General features: G+C 42.7%; 1 protein-coding gene across 1 annotated transcript in view; it reads right to left on the bottom strand.

Moving 5' to 3' along the window:
* The window catches only part of DNAJB14 (DnaJ heat shock protein family (Hsp40) member B14), a 46088-nt gene that overhangs the window by 8811 nt on the left and 17214 nt on the right, over nucleotides 1-20063 (bottom strand). Inside the window, exons 2-6 of the mRNA XM_083179034.1 lie at nucleotides 17958-18123; nucleotides 12280-12425; nucleotides 7376-7561; nucleotides 5372-5466; nucleotides 2545-2654 (exon numbers count right to left, since the gene is read on the bottom strand). Coding sequence (XP_083035160.1) covers nucleotides 2545-2654; nucleotides 5372-5466; nucleotides 7376-7561; nucleotides 12280-12425; nucleotides 17958-18123 — 703 coding nt within the window. The remainder of the gene's footprint in view (nucleotides 1-2544; nucleotides 2655-5371; nucleotides 5467-7375; nucleotides 7562-12279; nucleotides 12426-17957; nucleotides 18124-20063) is intronic.

Here is a 20063-nt window from a genome sequence, read left to right as displayed (position 1 = left end):
TTGGAGCTGTGCTAACAGCTGCAATAGGGGACAGGGTAGCTCCAATCTGGTACCACTCAGGCTGCGCTGCAGCAAGCAATGCTGCTGGACTCAGATGATACGCACAGGTGAATGTTGACACCAACATATTTGGGGTGGGGGGCACCAGATTCCAAATTGCATCCGGGCGAATGAGATGAAGTTATGCTTTTCACAACTATTATATAAATAATTTCAGTAAAAGGAAAATTGAAACACTTGATGTTTCATTACAAAAGGTATATTGATGCAGTTTGTCATCTGTTACAATAATATTTTCTTGAGAAAAGGACATCATGTAGCAAATGTCTACAAAATAAAGAACATTTTGTAAAAAGTATAAATAGATCTGTAAGGCTGTGCCAGACCCAGGGCCTGATTCAGACCTGAAAATAGATTCCAATTATAAAGGAATCTACAGATCTGTGCATGTGCAGAACAGGCCAAGCGATTTTGTCTGCAATTCCTCTCAGCCGCTGCCTGATTCAAGACTGTTAACCCTTTGAGCAGCAAGTCAATTTGTCAAAACATGTGTAGTGGTCCATACACACTGGGCGATTATGCCCAGCATGTATAGACAGCGATCGTCGCTGTCATCGCTGGGGGAAAGCCACTCAGCTGTCAGCAGGGGGGAGGGGCGAACAGATTAGCATAGCGCAGCGCTATGCTGAGCCGTCCACAAAGCCACTCATCTGCTGGTAATACAAGCAGATGAGCAGCTTTCCCAGCAATGATGCGGGAGCGAGCATCACCGCTCATTCCCGGGCCGTACACACTGGGCGGCTTTGATCTGAAAGCCACTAAAACTTGGTGTTGTGAGCGCCTTTCAGCTCAAAATCGCCCAGTGTGTATGGGCCTGAAAAATTGCCAAGCACCCATTTTTAACTATTATAATGACCTGTAAGTTACCTTATTACCTTATATAGGAAATATAATCTTAAAAAAATATATATATATATATATATATATATATATATATATATATATATATATATATATATATATATATATATATATATATATATATATATATATATATATATATATATATATATATATATATATATATATCAAACAAGTGGGTCGGAGGAGCGCTCAGTTCTCTGCTTTACAGGAAGAAATTCTGAGTTTTAGTCTCTAGAATTAGCCCCTGCAATCCACGGGGTTGTGCACTAGACCTGTTGTTCTGGCCGCAGCTTCTCAAACAGAGGGAATCCCGGGAACCCACGGGATTAGAATTGATCTGGGTGAAGAGATGAAAAGAAGCGCTTCATAGTGCAAATATTGCTTTTTTATTCAAAGACATTCTGTCACTTTTAAAAATCAATAAAATGTACACTGCGTACCCTGCTTTTCAGCAGCGTGGGCTTATTACCACGTGATTTTAATCAATATCAGTGTTACCACGATCACAGTCAGGCACTCCACAGGTCAAGTATGGGGACGGCTGCCGCTTGTGGCGTCTGGCTGGTAGCCAAAGCTTGCTGGCGCACTCTCCTCCTTCCTGCTTTCCTGGTGTGTGTCGGGCACAAAGGGTTTGCGTCTGGTAGGACCCGCCCAGACGCGTTTCGTCGATGACGACGAAACGCGTCTGGGCGGGTCCTACCAGACGCAAACCCTTTGTGCCCGACACACACCAGGAAAGCAGGAAGGAGGAGAGTGCGCCAGCAAGCTTTGGCTACCAGCCAGACGCCACAAGCGGCAGCCGTCCCCATACTTGACCTGTGGAGTGCCTGACTGTGATCGTGGTAACACTGATATTGATTAAAATCACGTGGTAATAAGCCCACGCTGCTGAAAAGCAGGGTACGCAGTGTACATTTTATTGATTTTTAAAAGTGACAGAATGTCTTTGAATAAAAAAGCAATATTTGCACTATGAAGCGCTTCTTTTCATCTCTTCACCCAGATATATATATATATATATATATATATATATATATATATATATATATATATATTTGAATTTATGCAATAAATGTGAGTGACGCTGGAATTTTAGCGGCTATTTTGAACATCTCTCATTGAGATTTTGGCACTCAAAGGGTTAAACTGCAGACATCCCTTCCCCTGTCCAGAGCTAAATGTAAATTCAAACAGTTCTAAAGGAGAGCACACACGGGCTGGAGGATGGGCAATTTTGAGTAAGCATTTTGGCCGACATCCCCAGTAGCAGCCCGCATGTACAGCCGAATAGACACTGCAGGCCTAGTCAAAATATTCTTGCCTGTCTTGTCTTTTTGGTCAGGGGCGATAGAGATGCTGCACATAGATATCACCCGCTGTGTACACAGGGGGCGATTCAGGCAAACTTTGTAAGCGATTTTGATGCTGTAGTAAAAACTCACTTAGCAATGGCCCATGTGTACATGGCTTTAAACACCCTTCTAAATGAGAGTATGAATGAATGATAACAGATATGCAAATTTGTATATACAGTAAATACACCCACGTATAGTAATTAAGTATAGTAAACAATCCTATACATGCATTTAAGAGTTTTAAGGAAATAAATACTATACTTACGATCTGGGATACAAACTATATGGTAGGTTGGAAACCATTAATTGACTAAGCAAAGACACAAGTATCAATAAAATTATAGGCAGCAGTTGGATTAACATGGAGAAACCTCCCTGTGGGGGGAAAAAATAGAAATTACACACATCAATGTATTCCTTAGTCAAAATACTTTAGGGAGGAATTCTATGTAGGCCCAAATTGTAATTCAAATGTATGCTGATGTTTCCGACAGTCAGAAATATTCACTCTCCAACTGTCGGAAATAGTCCGATGGTCAGAAAAAACATGCATCAGAGGAAAACTCACAGATCCACTTTATTTTGCCAAAAATGGACGCAGATTCAACAGTTTAGTGGCCGTTTTCAACAATGCAGATTCAACTTTTTGCAAGTCAATCTAAATGTCAAATGTGGTCAGGTCAGTAAGACTATGGAACTCTCGTCAAGAAGAGGTGGTGAAGGCAGAAACATTGAACACATTTAAATTAAGAAACCCAAATTGGAGCCTAGGGTCACCCACGAGCACTGGTGTATTTATAATTAGGTAATAATTAAATATATTTTAGTAAAACTGTTTTTTATTTATTTTAGTTCAATCTTAATCCTTTGGGTAAACTGCCGCCTCCTATCAGAGGAATTGTGTACCTCTGTTGGTTATATACAATAGAGGGAATGGCAAGTTACTACAAGCTGTTTACCACAAAGACTAATTGGACCATGTATTGTGATATCACTTATTTAAAATATAAATATATCATTACAATGATATTAAAAAAGATACACAAGAAAAACATATAACATAAAAATGACATATTATGCAGAGGTACTGATTCTAATAATCTAATGAGGCTTTTTTAGATAACAATCAGTTCTTATATCAGAGGCATTTGGACATTATTACCAGTCCCATTAGGCTTTCAGCAGAACTCCTTTTATGGAGAATTCAGATGATAAATTGGTGACCTTTATCAGAGCAGTCTGTATGTGGTCCTTTTGTGCAGGGACCGGCTCCAGGTGTAAGTGTTCAATTATTTGTATCCTTATTGGTATCTGCAGAATTCTATCCCCAAGTTCCGGGGTTTAGCCCAACATCAATTGTGGCAGCTTAACAGGGTACTGGCTCCGGGCTGTAACGGGCTCGAAGACGCGTTTCTCCGCCTTGTTAGTAGTCGGCGGCGGCTTCCTCAGCTAGATCCAGCTGAGGAAGCTGCCGACTACTAATTAGATTATTAGAATCAGTACCCCTCTGCATAATATATGCCATTTTTATGTTATATGTCGTTTGTCTTGTGTGTCTTTTTTTAATATCATTGTAATGAATGTAATATGTTTTATATATTAAATAAGTGATATCACAATACATGATCCAATTAGTGTTTGTGGTAAGCAGCGCCACCTTGCGGTAGCTTACTTGTAGTAACTTACCATTCCCTCTATTACATTTAAAATTAAGGTTGGACAAACATTTATTGGAAAAAAAAAAAAACATTCTGGGGTACAACTGATAACCACTATTTAAAAAATGTTATAATAAAGTATATTTTGCAAAGCATCCACTGACAGCCATCAACAAATGGGTGTACACATGGGCTGTAACAGGGAGATTTTGACTAAAGATTTCTGCTTAGTCAAAATCTCCCTGCCACTGCCGGAGATAAGCCCGCTGCTATCTCAAGCAGCAGCCCGTGCGTACAGCCTAATAGACACTGCAGCGTCTAGCAAGAATGTTCTAACCTGCAGCGTCTATTTGGCCATGTGGTAGTGATACTGCTGGGCCACACATCACTACAACCTGCTCTGTACAAATGGGGCAATTCAGGGACACATTCTAAGCAATTTAGATATAAATATAAAAATATGAAAAAAGAAAGCTCAGAGTGCGCTCCAACTGTACCACCTAACATTAATTAGTATGTAACATGATCCCACAATCATTGATTTTCCGTAGTCAGTTAAAGATGTTCGGCAATAAGACGTAAACTTCGTTCAAATTGTATTCTCTTTATTAAAAAACCAACGCGTTTCGTCAACACGACTTCATCAGGGGCCACGCAAAAATATAAATTCAGATATCAGGTTTACAACAATGAGGCATTCCTTATGCCGAGTAAAAGTATATATTCCAGTTCACTAAATGGTGGTGAGGACAAACTCACTGAGGTAAGTTTAACTTCACTTTTGACGAGTAAAAAGAGGCCATATCGATACGGTTCACGCTCATAAGTGGAACCACCCTATTAAGTGTCCACTTTAGAATAATTGTCCCAGCTTGGTCTGAAATTTGATGAAACCACTTATTTAGGTGGTTCTATATATGAACTTTATCCACACGGGCGATTCCCTTATTCTGCTGGGACAATTATTCTAAAGTGGAGATTTTACTCATCTCTAGACATTAACATCAGAAGTCTTTGAATGAGTCATTGTTTTTTAGAATGGGGACTAATGGGACAAAATCTGATTATTCTGCATACTACTTGAAAAAATGTTCAGAGTACTGCAACGTTTATACTAACCAATAAAAGCATGGGGCGATTAATGTGGTGACTATAGCAATGGCAAGCATTTGTGTCCTCACAGTAAAGGGTAGGATCTGTCTCAATGATTAAAAGCTTCAATTATAAAATAATTAGAGGATGGTGATAATTTCTGTGATAAGATTCTTATCTCATTTCAAGTACTGCATGCATCAGACATCTGTTTTCACTATATTCTCTGGAAATGTAATATGGCTAAGTGGCTAGCTAGCTTTTCAATATGCGTTAAATACATAATAATCAGTTTAAACACGTGTTGCCAGAGTAACATTTACAATACAAAGCCATACTTACATCTCCCCTCTCTTCTTCCCTATCTTGATCACTAGGATGTTGGTGATGGTGATGACTGTGTGTAGCTCTTCCATTGGAAAATGTACGAACACTTGCTGGTAAAGAGAGAACACAAAGGTACTTGAAGTTAATATGAAGCACTGTGTGTCAAATCCATAGGCAAAGCCAATACAAGAAGAATCGCCTCATGTTGGTGAGAAGAGCACAGAATGTATAAAAAGGTGCCCATACACGCTACAATTATTGTATACAATATCGCATCTCATCGCATCTCTGTTTTGTGATGAGATGAGATCTAGTACAAAAAGTATGTGCTGCACATACTTTTTGTACTAGATCTCATCGCAAAACAGAGATGCAATGAGATGCGATTTTGTATACAATATCGTATACAATAATTGTAGCGTGCATGGGCACCTGAGACCCCAAAATGATACTATTATCTTTCTGTTGGATTATCTGTTGTCAGTCAGTCACTGAGCATCTGATAGAAGAACATCAAAAACATTCCTAGCAGGTATTGTATTCCACCTGTATTAACACTTAGGTACAATTCCTATTGAAAGAACACTTAAGGGAAAGTGCCAAGTTTATTCACATCTTGTATTTTATGTATTTGTCTATGTTTAGTGGTGAAAAAAACACTTAAGGTGGGCATACATCGAGCCGATTTGGACAGATTTCGGCCGATTGCGATCAATCGGCCCGATAAATCAGACCAAAATCGGTTCTTCATGACATGGGGTCGAGTCCGATGCACGGTCCCGTGCATATCGGACCCGGCCCCAGGGGTCGGACCGGCGGGACATACAATGTTTAATCAGATCAGTCGGGGCAGGCGGCGGTGACAGTCAGTCTTCACTGTCCATCGCCGTAGCGGTGAGAAGCAGTGGGGGCGGGCTGCTGGGGAGGAAGCAATGGGGCAGCAGCGTTACCAGATCAGTCAGGGCGGCGGTGACCATCAGTCTCCACTGTCCAGCACTGTAGCGGGCGGGCAGCCGCGGCAATTACAACTTTAAAATAACATGTCAAATGACTGCCCGGCTAATGATTGGCTGAGAGAGAGCACTCTCAGCCAATCAGTTGCCTCCCTCCGTGGCCGCTGATTGGCTGAGAGTGCCCTATCTCAGCCAATCAAAAGCCGAAGAGTCATTTGACACATTATTTTAAAGATGTAATAGCCGCCGCTGCCCGCTACGGTGCTGGACAGTGGAGACTGATGGTCACCACCGAACGCCCCGACTGATCTGGTACCGCTGCTGCCCCACTGCTTTCTCCTCAGCCGCCCGCCCCCACTGCTCCTCACCGCCCTGCAGCTCCCTGTTATTTTTTTTACATGTGATAAATCACATGCGATTTATCACATGTAAAAAAATGGCACATCAAAGTCCTAATCGTATGTGAGCCTCCCGGGGAGCTGCCGGGCAGCTCGGAGGAGAATTGGGTCCGACTAGTCCTTAGGACAAGTCGGCTCTATGTATGGGGGCCTTAAGTGTTTAGGTATGGCTGCACTTCCTGGTTGCTCTAGTTTTATATAACCTCTGTCTATTATAAATTATACCATCTCCCTTTTACGAATATAGCAGGGGAAACAGCGACCTGCATCACTCTTTCTCCTGCTTAACAGTTATCACACTTTCCTGCATGCATGCAGAGTCTATTAGTATTACTTTCAGTGTTGCACAATAAAAGTTATAATGTTGTGGGGTAACTTTCACCAGTCAACCAACTAAGAGGAATGTGCTCTGCAATGACAGCGATGTCTCATCCGTTTTGGTATGTTTAGAATTTATACAGGCCCCACACTTTGGCTAAACACTTTTTCCACTACGGCACAGGCCACCTCTCTGGGGACTAGTTTCCTACATAGGAAAATTCTAGGGTATGCTTCCCTTTGTTCAATTATCTGTCTGAGCATCGCTCTTTTTGTTGTAACCTGTAGCCTGCATGAGGACTGCTCATCCTCAGAAATATAATACAGACCAAAAATATAATCAACTATACCTGAGGGAAAACCCCCTCCAAAGAACATGTTAAACAGATCCTCAGGTGTTATATCTGCTTCAAATCCTCTGTGGAAGTCAAATCCACCATTTCTTTGTTTGTTCTGACCAGGGTCTTCGCATCCACTTAGGTCATATTGCTTGCGTTTTTCTGGATTACTCAATACTGCATATGCATTTCCGATCTCTGTAGAAAAGAGGAAATACTAAGTAGGTGCAAAGAAATTGAGACCTCTCCAATTAAGCAGCTGTATAATTTTGTAAAACCAATTAATTTGCCATGATGAAACAGCTATGTTAAGTCTAATCAAAACATTTGGTACAATGCTCTGCAAAGAGCATATAGCAATCCATCAAGGTTGTATAGGCAGATGTCCTTACTGTCTAGGATCCATCCCTCTAGATAAGGGGGTATCCAGTCACACATGATCAGGGTTTGATTTAAGTTTGAGCACACCCCACTTCTAAATACTGTAAATCTGGACCTATGTCACAGATTGTATGCAGGACCCGCTTAGCACTTTGCCAAATACATAGTCTTGTTTTATTACTATTTGCAGCAACGTAAGATGCTGGTGATATATAAATACATTTTAAGAAATATTACATTGCTTTGCATGATGCTATTGCCATTTGCCAACATAGCAGGCAGAATATATTACATTAACTTGCTAACCATGCTAACAATTGTATAAAGCCAAGGTCATAGCATACATTAAGCAATTAGACTTAAAATCCTGTGGTAAAAGAGGTACATGTAACTTAAAGACTAGTACATTTCATTGTATTGCCTTATTATATATGTGGGGGTGGGGTGTGCACAACCCAAACTGAAGAGTCTGTGGGCCGTATTCAATTAGAATATTCACGGCGTGCAGCAAATCCTGATTTGCTGCACAGTCGCCACTGCCCGCCGTGTTCCGGAGGCTTGCTGCCCCTGACGGCGAGTGTGAACCCCTGCTGCCTGAGGACAGTGGCAGGCAGGGAGATGGAAGTCTCCCTGCCTGCCCCAGAACGTATGTGGGGGGGAGGTGGGCTCTCCGGGAGCCAGGCAGCACAGGCTTCCCCCCGGGAGAGCCAACAGGGGACCGGGTATTCACTGTACCCGATCGTGCATATGTAATGATCGGGTGCAGTGAATATATGAATATCTAATGAGCGGCTCTCGGCCCCCTGCTGGCTTTTTTTTTTTATTAAATATATATTCATGTGCTATAAGCACGTGAATAAAAATAGCATGCCCCTTCTCAGAATAAAATTCCTGATTTTTTGACACAACAACAACTTTATTTTATTTTAAAAGTTCACTTTCCACTTCACCATGAAAAGATGGCGATTTGCTACACGGCGACACACGGCGAAAATCACTTAGAAAGACGGCGAGAAGTGCACGTTGAATATGGTGATTTGCTTTCTGACACAAAAAAAAAAAAAAATCACCTTCCAACACGAAAATAGCACAAATTTGCGGTGAAATAGGGCGAATTATCCTCATTGAATACTGCCCAATGAATAGAAAGTATTGCTGTTGGTAAACAGATTTGTGGAGACTCTATCCAGTACAGCTCTTTAATGCCTCAGGCATGGACATTCTAACCAGTGTGAAGCTCTCTAACTGGTAAACACCATGTTGAGAGGCACCATTTATTACGCTGTGCATTTTATTTGATGCAAGATCATCAATTGTGGCATAACAATGCATGGAACTCTATTTAATCTTGTTAGTGTAATCTAGCTTTTATAAATTTTAGGAATAAGCAAGTTGAATGTAAAACATGTCATTTCAGTGAAACAGATTGCTATTCTGATGAAACCAAAAAGTCATAAACAATTGTTTCCTACATACTCAAATGAGAATTTGTAAAAAACAACAAGGCAATCATGGCTGGATAAATAGAATGCCAAGGAGAAAAAAATAAAACGAGCTTGTACCACTACAGATAAAGGAGCATGCTTTTGCATTTTCTCAGGGACAGGGTTGGTACTAAAGCAGGGCTGGGCAATTGCGGCCCTCCAGATGTTGATTAACTACACATCCCAACATGCCTTGCATCAGTTTCAGCATGGCCACATAGCAAAACTAATGCAAAGCATCCTGGGATGTGTAGTTCATCAACATCTGGAGGGCCGCAATTGCCCAGCCCTGTACTAAAGCCTTTGCAGGGGTTATGGCAGTATTAGGACATGACAACATGGGCCTATCCACTTCTCTGCACTCTTCTGTGCATACATAGGGGCCAGGATATTGGCAGCGATACCCTGTTGGTTTTGAGACCTGCTCCTGTCCACACAGGCAGGGAATCACTGCACATGTTCCAGTCTATGCTCTAGCTAGGAAGCAGTGATAGCCTCTGGTGGAAATGGTACAAGTACAGAGAGATACAAATTCAATGTAGGAAGCTCCTAAAAAGGAGATCAACATTTTTTTAATGATTGTACCTAGATGCAACATTTGCCTCAATTCTACTAATGGGCTTAATTAAAAAAACAAACAAACAAAAAAAACAGCAGTTTAAACTAAAATGTAGACTAACGGAGATTTTGAATTTTTTTTTGGTTTTAAACAAGTTATATTTCATTAATGTTTTAATGAAAAAAAAAAAATACCATTATACATTAGAAACATTTATCAAGAATGCTTTCAGAGGCATTGGCGCAATTTCCTACGCTGATACCTCTTCTCCCATACAGTATGTATGAACGAGGAAAAGCGTGCTTAGTGACAGGGGTATTGCGGACCGTTCCAACATATGCACATACACTAACAGAGGGACAGAGATGTCCCTGGCTGCTGCAATTGCTGGCTCTGGGGGCTCTACAGAAGATCTTGTACATGACCAGTGATTCAGCCGGAGGGGGGACACAGCACATCAGCACTAACCTGACACACTCTTAGGGCCTAGTAGCAACTGCCAAAGGGGGGAGGTTATAATCCCCGCGATTCATCATCTCAGATGCTAATACATCTTGGCACTGGAGCTAAATGCTTCACCTCAGTAAAGAGGGGAAGCAGGAGATTTTATACTTGTATGCAGGTCCATTTATCAAGCAATATTTACATCTATGTCCCTGAAAACACCCATTTAGAGATTTTAGCCACAAGTATTAAGTATCCCCCATTTATATGATGGAAGCATATGTATTTCATATATTGGTCCCAGCAGCTGACTATGGGCTACAGATTGGGGAACCATGACAAAAATACCTCCCCAATCACTCAACCCAGGATTAAAGAGAACAAACAATAAAATGCACTTAACAGGTAGAACACACAAAGAAAACATAGAAAACACATTTATCAATGAGGTAGACTGTGCCGGTAATGTCTGGGTTTACATAACCAAGAAAAAAGGAAACATTAACAATGGAGTTTAATTAACCAGCGCAATCCATTACACCACAAAAAGCAGTCTTTAAATGGACTATTATACCATCTAACCACGGTACTTGTTTCCTAGCACGGCCACACCGATTTACATCGGGGTGGTCGTGTCGGAAAAATCGGGTCGATCGCATCGCATGCGATTTGGTCGCATGCGATGCGATCGACGCGACCGACCGATTTTAGACCCGATTTTTTGATTGAATGAAATGTAAATCGGGTCCCTGGGACCCGATTTTACATTGGATTCAATGTAAAATATTCCCAACCCCCCCAAATTTAACGGCGTACACCCCACCCCACGATAGACGCCAACCCGAAGCGTGGCGAGCGCAGCGAGCCCGCGAGGGGCGGCGGTGCGCGTCCTCCGACCTTTTCATTCTCCTACTATCCACGTCGGCGTGGAGTTGAGAATAGAATAGTGTGGCGAGCGCAGCGAGCCACCGAGCCCGAAGCGTGGCGAGCGCAGCGAGCCCCGCGAGGGGACGCGTATACCTGTGAAGTTATACGCGTCCCCTCGCCACGCTTCGGGCTCGGTGGCTCGCTGCGCTCGCCACACTATTCTATTCTCAACTCCACGCCGACGTGGATAGTAGGGGAATGAAAAGGTCAGAGGACACGCACCGCCGCCGCTCGCCACGCTTCGGGTTGGCGTCTATCGTGGGGTGACGACAGGGACATCTATAATGTGAAATGGGTCATATTGGCCCATTTCACATTTTTCACATTTTTTCACGATTTCAATGTTAAAAAATATTTTAACATTGAAGCCTATGGAAAAATCGGGGGCATCGCGTCGGGACCAATGTTAATGGTCCCGACCGACGCGATGCCCCCGATATTTTACCTTTCCCGACACGATTTCAATGTTAAAATATTTTTTAACATTGAAGCCTATGGAAATATCGGGGGCATCGCGTCGGTCGCGTCGGGACCAATGTTAATGGTCCCGACCGACGCGATGCCCCCGATATTGTGTCCTAGCCGGCAAAATGGACCTGATTTCAAAGGAAATCGGGTCCATCGTATGGATCGTGTACCTTAACTTAAAGGTACACGATCCATAAGATTGTGGCCGTGCTAGGAAACAAGTACCCTAACCACTTTTCCGGTGCATACAGTATATTAAAGGTAATAAAGGCATATTCCACTCACGTTAAAACCACAATTAAAGTAAAATACTGCTAAATTAGCTGTTTGTACATCAAATTAGACACAAAACTTTACTTTCTCAGTTGGATTAAGATTTTCAAGTCTCATACATACTAGCACAAATTAAGCCCTAAATTCCCTAAATATTCAGATGTGTCCATTTTCCACGGATAGTATTGCCTCGAAAGTCCTTGAAACCAGCCTGTGCAGAATGCCTGCAAATAATATAATACGTTATTTTAAGATCTTGCTGCTAGGGAGAATTTGATGCTCTTGCAGTAGTTCTGCACTGCAGATTTCTCCAAAAATGAATCCTGTGACCTATCACATGACGACGCCTTAACAGACTGGCAACATGTAACTGCACTTACTCTTAAATGCATCTGTGGCCCCAGGAGTATGGTTTTTATCTGGATGAAACTTTAGCGCAAGTTTCCGATAGGCCTTCTTTAAGTCTTCCTCTCCCACATCATTACTCACTCCAAGTACCTCATAAAATGTTTTGCAGTTCTTTAGCCTGCAAATCAAACACACGACAAACATTTTACATATGAGCACAACATTGTAAACATACACATAACACATCTGCAGAATGTTTATGGAGCCCTGTGAACACACTAGAACTGTAAGTCGCTTTTGGAACTTAAATTAACCAATATGTTTAGGTCTTCCGGAGTGCCAACAACTCCTTATTTTAGATTACCCTTTTTTTGTATCACACTTTAAATTTGTGTATACTTTTATCTACAGTACAGCACCCACCTACCCACATTTAAAAAAAGTGTGCTGGAACTCACCTAAAGCTACAAGTTGATCTACTATTTGTACTATAGTAATACCAGCACATTCAAAAAGCAAAAGGCTAGATAATACATACATAAATACAAACCTTTATACACACAAAAAGGTGAGATAAGGGCATTCACAATACTTGGATGGATGAATGGACAAATACTGTGTTGACACTAGAGCAGGGATGGGAAACCCTTGGACCTCCAGCTGTTGAACTACATATCCCAGCATGCCCTGCAACAGTTGTAGCATGGCTACATAGTAAAACTGTAGCAGGGCATGCTAGAATGTGTAGTTCCACAACAGCTGGAGGACCGAAGGTTCCCCATCCCTGCACTAGGGAGCAAGAAATAGGGCATACACACTGACCAATATCATTCATGATATCAGTCATTAACCTTGGGATTAGAGGCTTTGGATAAATGCTGCTTCTTACACATTACTTACTCTGTAATATACAAAATCTTATGTAGGGTACACACCAGGACGACCCGCTCACGATGCATATCGTGAGCGGGTCGTCAGTGTCTCGTCCGACCCGCTCACGGTGACGCGGGGGGGCACGACCCGCTCACGATGTGCACCGTGAGCGGGTCCGATCCGATGGCGACCCGCACCCGGCTGTATGGTTGTCATTGAGATCCTACCTGCAGCAGGTAGGATCTCAATAACAACCGACCCGCGGGACCGCGCATCGGATCGGTATTGGTCCACACCAGGTCAGAAAAGGGCCCAATCAGCACACAATCTACATCCAATTGATCGGAATTGGATCTAGATTGTGGGGATCGGGCCCTAGTCGTCCTGGTGTGTACCCAGCATAAAACTGGGTATACATTTGGAAAATGAAAGGACCATTCATGTGAATGGACTTTTTATTTGTCATATGTCTGACATGTCTGAACGGCATCTGCAGATATATCAGCGCATCTGGCTGTGTGCGTGAGGCGGCGCAATACAAATACCTGTCAGGCTGTGATAGGAGGACTTAGATTTGAAGCGGCCAATTGATGTGTATAGCTTACGTAAATTGCCAGTTAAGCGTAGCATGTCTTTGTCGTTGTAGTACGTGTAGTTTTGATAAAAACAAGCAGAGTACTTTCATTCATCTTCGAAAGCATGACTTCATACAGGCTTACACTGTATAGCATTGTGGTTTCAGCAAATCTTCCCTGTAGCACATCCCTCATCACCAAGTGAAAGCATGTGCAATGCATCTGAAATTCTGCATATTTCTCGCATACTACAATTATTACACCGTTCTTTGTATTTCATATGTGTGAAATGAATAAATCATGGGCAAATCACACCCCAAAAAATAGTAGTCAAAGTTCACATGAAACAACAAGTTAGTAATAAATCTTTTTTTTTGGTTGCAGTTTTTAACAGTGGGTAATTTTACAGATTATAGTGATACATTTACTAAAATGTACTATTAAGAGGTGATTTTGGCCATAGCAACCAATCCGAATCGGTCCATAATTTTTTTTTAACTGCCTTCTAGAAAATGATAGACAGAATCTGAATGGTTGCTATGACCTCTTTAGTAAACTTACTCCTTATTTTTTGTGAACTTTTTTGCCGCATAATTCTCTTAAAACTTTCCTCTGCTTAATCCACTTTAGACTAATATCGCTTTCACAGCAACCAAATTTCCTAGACTATCACTGGGTTAGTGTAAACGGGCCCCTCAAAAATAACCCGAGTCCAAACACCTAGCAATCCAACCTGGGAAGCGGGGCTCCCAGCCGGCGGACTCCCAACGCTTGGAGATGCCATCTCCAAGCGCCAGCATTGAAGACACTGCACCAGTGTGCGGTGTGAATGGTGCCTGGCTTGGCAACACAGTATAAAACGTGGAGAAATCCGGATCTTACCCAGATTGGAGTAGTGTTCCAAACGCCGGGTCAGATCTGACATTTTGTAGTAAAAGGGGTATACATGTCATTAGCGTTTACTTGTTGTTTAAAATCAATTACACAAATATTATTTTCAAGGCTCTATACCTACATTACTATCCCTAGCTTTATAATAATTGTGTGAAGATCTTCACAATGCCTCCCCAAAGCCTACAGTAGGGAGTACATATAAAAAGATCACATTTAATTTAATAATGGAAGTCAAATGTAATGTCATACAGATCACTTCATATGGAATAGCATGAAATATTACAAATATCATACATATTAAGTCAGTCCACTGGAGAAGATCATATAAAAAAAAAAATTACAAATAGGACTTGGCAGAGGCTTCCAATAATTATTGTCATGCTGAGAATTTACATCACGTACTAGAAATATATTTTTCCATACCTAGCTTGGATGTTTGACATCAACCATAGAACAGCAGTTACAACCCAAATTTCACAGCCAAGTGAATAAGTGGAAGGAATTAGCTAGACCTGGAGTGGCACAAGAATCGGGAAGTACTGTAGATGAGCTCTGGAACTGCAAACTATTATTCTGGAGTAGTTCCTCTTTAACGCAGGACGTATAAATTTACCAGCTAAATAATATACCATTTTTTGCTATTATGTTTTCCCTATTAATATTCTCTATTCATTGTATATTAGCACGGAATATTAAGTCACCAATCTGCAGATTTGGGACCTTATTCGGGTCCGTTTGCACGGGGGAGCGATGCTTGGGGTCTGCGCATGTGCAGACGATGGGTGCAGCCGGAGTGTGGCCGGATGGACCAGCCCATGGCAACGCCCAGCATTTCATGGGTGTTCCCATGAAAATGCTGGGCGTACCCATGGAAATGAGGTAGTGACATAGCTGCCGGTGGCGGGCAGCTGACATTACTGGATGTCAGCTGCCAGCCCTGTCCATGCACAGGGTGCACACAAAGTTAAAACACCTAAGAGTGTTAGTTTTGCATGCTCGTTTCACATCAGTCGACGACCATCGATCGTTTCACATCAGTCGACGACCATCGAATGATGTGTTCCCTGCCCACAAGGCTGTGAATGGATGTTTATGCAAAACATCATTTTGCAGCTGTGTGGGCAAATTCGGCAAGCGGGGTGGGGGGGGGGGGTTTACAACCCAGCAATGCGGCCGGCAATGCGAACGGCATTAAAAAAATCACACACAGGGGTGCGAACTTTGCAGTGATGTGTGTGAACCAGAATAACCTCCTTGGCCCAAAGCGCGTCGAGTGCAGCGAGGGGACGCAGAAAACTATCCCAAAGTGTGGCGAGAGCAGCGATCCCCGTGAGGGGACACAAGTATTCCACATCCCCTCGCCACACTTTATAAAATCAACTAGATAGCGGGGTATGAACAAGTCGGGAGGACGCGTACCGCGTCCGCTCGCCACGCTTCGGGCTGACTTGGATAGTGGGGGTGTGCAAGGATGGAATAGCATGCAAATCAGCAGAAAATCGTGGAAAATAGGCCACTAAATCGCATCCGATTTGCGGCCGCTGTGAGAATACACAAGTACCAAATATACATCTTCAACTGCATTTAAAGCAGAAGTATGCACTTGACTTAAGATTTAGTGACACAAGTCACACCAGAGTATACTTGCCTAGTCTACCAGGACAGTACACCAGCTTCCCAGATCCTGCCCACTTCCCCTGTGAAGCGAGCTAATCTTGAGCTAATCATTTAAAAAATACAGTTTTGAAGACTTGCTCCTGATCATTATTGTAAACCCAATGTGCTGTTTGTCGTAATTCTTTAACACTTCCCTACTTGTGAGTTTTATATTGTTTACAGTATAAACTGCTTATGTTTGGAAATACTACACCATAGTGCACCTCAATTTATTTTATCAATTTCAGAATGGGCAGAGGGAAGAGTCCAAAATAAGACCTGGAAACTGACAAGCATTGACTTTTACACCCGAAGGTCGTAGTCATCATCCCCGACACCATAGCATCTTTATTCTTTGCGCTTAACTTGTATCAGAGCATACTGCAACATTGTACTAAAAATACAGAGGAGATTCAGTGCTTTCCACGATACAGGCATTTTTTTGGTTCCAGAAACGAGAACAAATCGGTGAAATCATTTCAGAAATGAATAGGTACTCTTTACCTAGAACGGCGCCCGTCGTGCTGATCGCGGGTACATTTATGTGCGTCCGCGACGCGACCGACGCGATGCCCGCGATTTCCCATTGAAACCAATGTTAAACTTTGAAATCGTGTCGGTCGCGTCGCGGCCGCACATAAATGTACCCGCGATGCCCGCGACGCGATGCTCACGATTTCCCATAGGAATCAATGTTAAAAGGCGCGATGGACCCGATTTTACTGTTAAATGGCTCAATCCACCCGATTTGGCCATAGGAATCAATGTTAAATGGGCCACAGAGCCCATTAACCCTTAAATGCCCCCCCAAATTTTTAACGCCACCCCACGATCCACGCCAACCCGAAGCGTGGCGAGCGCAGCGAGCCCGCGAGGGGCGGCGGTACGCGTCCTCCGACCTTTTCATGCCCTACTATCCACTAGGGCGTGGTGTGAGAATATAATAGTGTGGCGAGCGCAGCGAGCCACCGAGCCCGAAGCGTGGCGAGCGCAGCGAGCCCCGCGAGGGGACGCGGATACCTTCACAGTTATGCGCGTCCCCTCGCGGGCTTCACAGGTGTCCGTGGCGACGCGGACACCTGTGAAGCCCGCGAGGGGACGCGTCTACCTGTGAAGGTATCCGCGTGCGCTCGCCACGCTTCGGGCTCGGTGGCTCGCTGCGCTCGCCACACTATTATATTCTCACACCACGCCCTAGTGGATAGTAGGGCATGAAAAGGTCGGAGGACGCGTACCGCCGACCCTCGCGGGCTCGCTGCGCTCGCCACGCTTCGGGTTGGCGTGGATCGTGGGGTGGCGTTAAAAATTGGGGGGGACATTTAACGGTTAATTGGCCCTATTTGGGCTGTGTGGCCCATTTTACATTGATTTCTATGCCCAAATCGGGTCCATTGAGGCATTTAAGTGTAAAATCGCGGTCAATCAGGCTTTTTAACATTGTTCCCTATGGGAAAATCGCGGTCATCGCGGTCATCCCGATTTACCCGCGATTACCGCGATTTTTACCCACGACGACCGCGATTTCAATCGCTGGCGCCGTTCTAGGTAAAGAGTACCAATGAATAAAATAACTATTCATACTTTTCTAGAGTGTGAAAGCTAATGGAAATATTGCATCAGCTTATAATTATAGGCGATTACCAGCACCGCTTTATCATAATTCACTTAGAAAAAATATTACTTTTTAAAGTAAAATCGTTCAATAAATATACCTTTGTACATCTTCCATCTGTTCTTTAGTAAAACTTTTGTCACCGTCTCCAGAGTCTGTCTCTTTTTTCGCACTAGCCTTATTTCGCTCCATCCCGTTTGACAATTTAGCATTCTGTGGTCCATTTCCTGTTGTGCTCTCATCTTTTTCAAGTGTATCTAACAGCTCTTAAGAAAAATAAAGACAACTAAATCATAAAACATCATCAATGCTTTGAATAAAGGTTACCCAAAAAAACAGCCTTTTTTTGTGTACATAAGTACAGGTTGAGTTTCCCGTATCCGTATATCCGTTATCCGAATTGTTCCGAAAACCATACATTCCACAAAGTGAAAAAAAAAAACGTATTTGCTAAAAACTCACTGGGGACATTTGTAACAGTACTACTGATGACATGATATGTAACTGGCACTATATATGTACAAGAAAATTATTGCTTGGCATTCAAATTCAATATCTGAGATAGTACACAAATTTTGTTTCATGTTTTGAAACCTTGTTTTTTGAACAAATAAAATATATTTGTGTGCATTTCATGTGGTTGATGTGTTTATACAGCATAAATGCAAGATACTTCAAAATACATCATTAAAATATTAAAATATTCCGAAATACGGAATAATCCGTTATCCAAAATTCTCCTGGTCCATAGCATTTTGGATAAGGGATACTCAACCTGTATTGTATACTACTTATCAATCATAATGAAAACAGAAGATCATGTACCAGTGCTATAAGTGCTATGTATACTTCTAAAAGATTATTTTTTTTCTTTAGAGACTGAATAGTTAGAATTTAATAACCAAAAACACAAAAGGTGCAGTCAAGTCCAATGGATAAGCATTTGGTGTAAAAGGGGTAGAAGTGTTTACCCTGGTTGCCTCAGAAGGGGCAGGATTAGAATAACCAACAGGGGAAAACACATGTGGACACCACTGCCTGTGGATCCAGCTCCTCCTCTAGGGATCAGGTTCCAGACTGTGAACATGATACATGTTGCCTCATACTACACAGGGCTATGGTGTATTTTCTACAGTGCATAGCAGTTATTACTCTGGCACTGTACATTATCATACATGTATCAGTGACCCGGTTGGTGGATTTTTGATTGGCTCCAATCAAATATCAATGACATTTTGTTTTCGGAGACACACGATAAGCGTTACCAGAATCTTTGTTAACACTCTCGGTAAGGCCCAAACGGGAGACATGTAAACTGGTAATGGTCTCTTCCCACGTAGAACCTTAAATATCTTCTGTCTCTGATAGGGATATAAAAAAAAATAAGCATCCTTGAGATCTATGGACACCAAGAAATAGTTAAATCCAGCTGGTATCACGTGGTGACTACCTCCAGGACACACTTGTCCAGGATAGTCTGCACCCAAACACTTGCAAACTTCAACAGCCTTCCTGCCACGGGTGCTGGAGGACTGACCGGCAGTCGGTATTCTGCCAGTGATTATCCCGACTGCTAAAAGCCGGACACACGGGCAGCGGCTATACTCCCTCGTGGGTGTCCACAACTCCATAGAGTGAGAAGAAAATAGGTCACGAGTGTGGCGAGCCACTGTGCATGCAGCGTGGCGAGCCGGCAAGGGGCTTTGTTGTGCTCCCCCTGCTGTCTGAGTCCCCGCAGTCGGTATTCCGACGTTGGGCTAATGACTGTCAGAATCCTGACTGTCGGGGTGTTATACCACAACACTGCCACTGGGGTAGACACCACAGGACCCAAACAGTCACTGTCTTTGTGTACCTCTTCTAATGGATTAACGAAAAAAACGCCCTGGATGTACCAGATGCATGTCTTCCTCTATAAGGCCAACCTGGCCTATATGATGTTCTTGCCTGCCTGAGACATACCCCCAATATACAGAGAAGCCTTGACATGGCTTGGGGCATATCATACACCTGCACAGGTATATGTAATCAATATCTCTGAATTGTATCATCATGTAGTGTTCAAGATTGGTTACCAATACTACTCAGTGAGTTGGGGGAAAAAATGTCTTGTATCAAGTCAGTATTAACCCCTCCCTCATGCACCAGAGTAATATTACTGAACTAATTGAGCATCTACCACTATCTGTATGTCTGCCTGAGATAT

The sequence above is a fragment of the Crinia signifera genome, chromosome 1 (assembly GCF_055691185.1).
Source record: "Crinia signifera chromosome 1, ASM5569118v1, whole genome shotgun sequence".
Lineage (NCBI taxonomy): Eukaryota > Metazoa > Chordata > Amphibia > Anura > Myobatrachidae > Crinia > Crinia signifera.
This window is presented reverse-complemented; position numbering and strand designations above follow the sequence as displayed.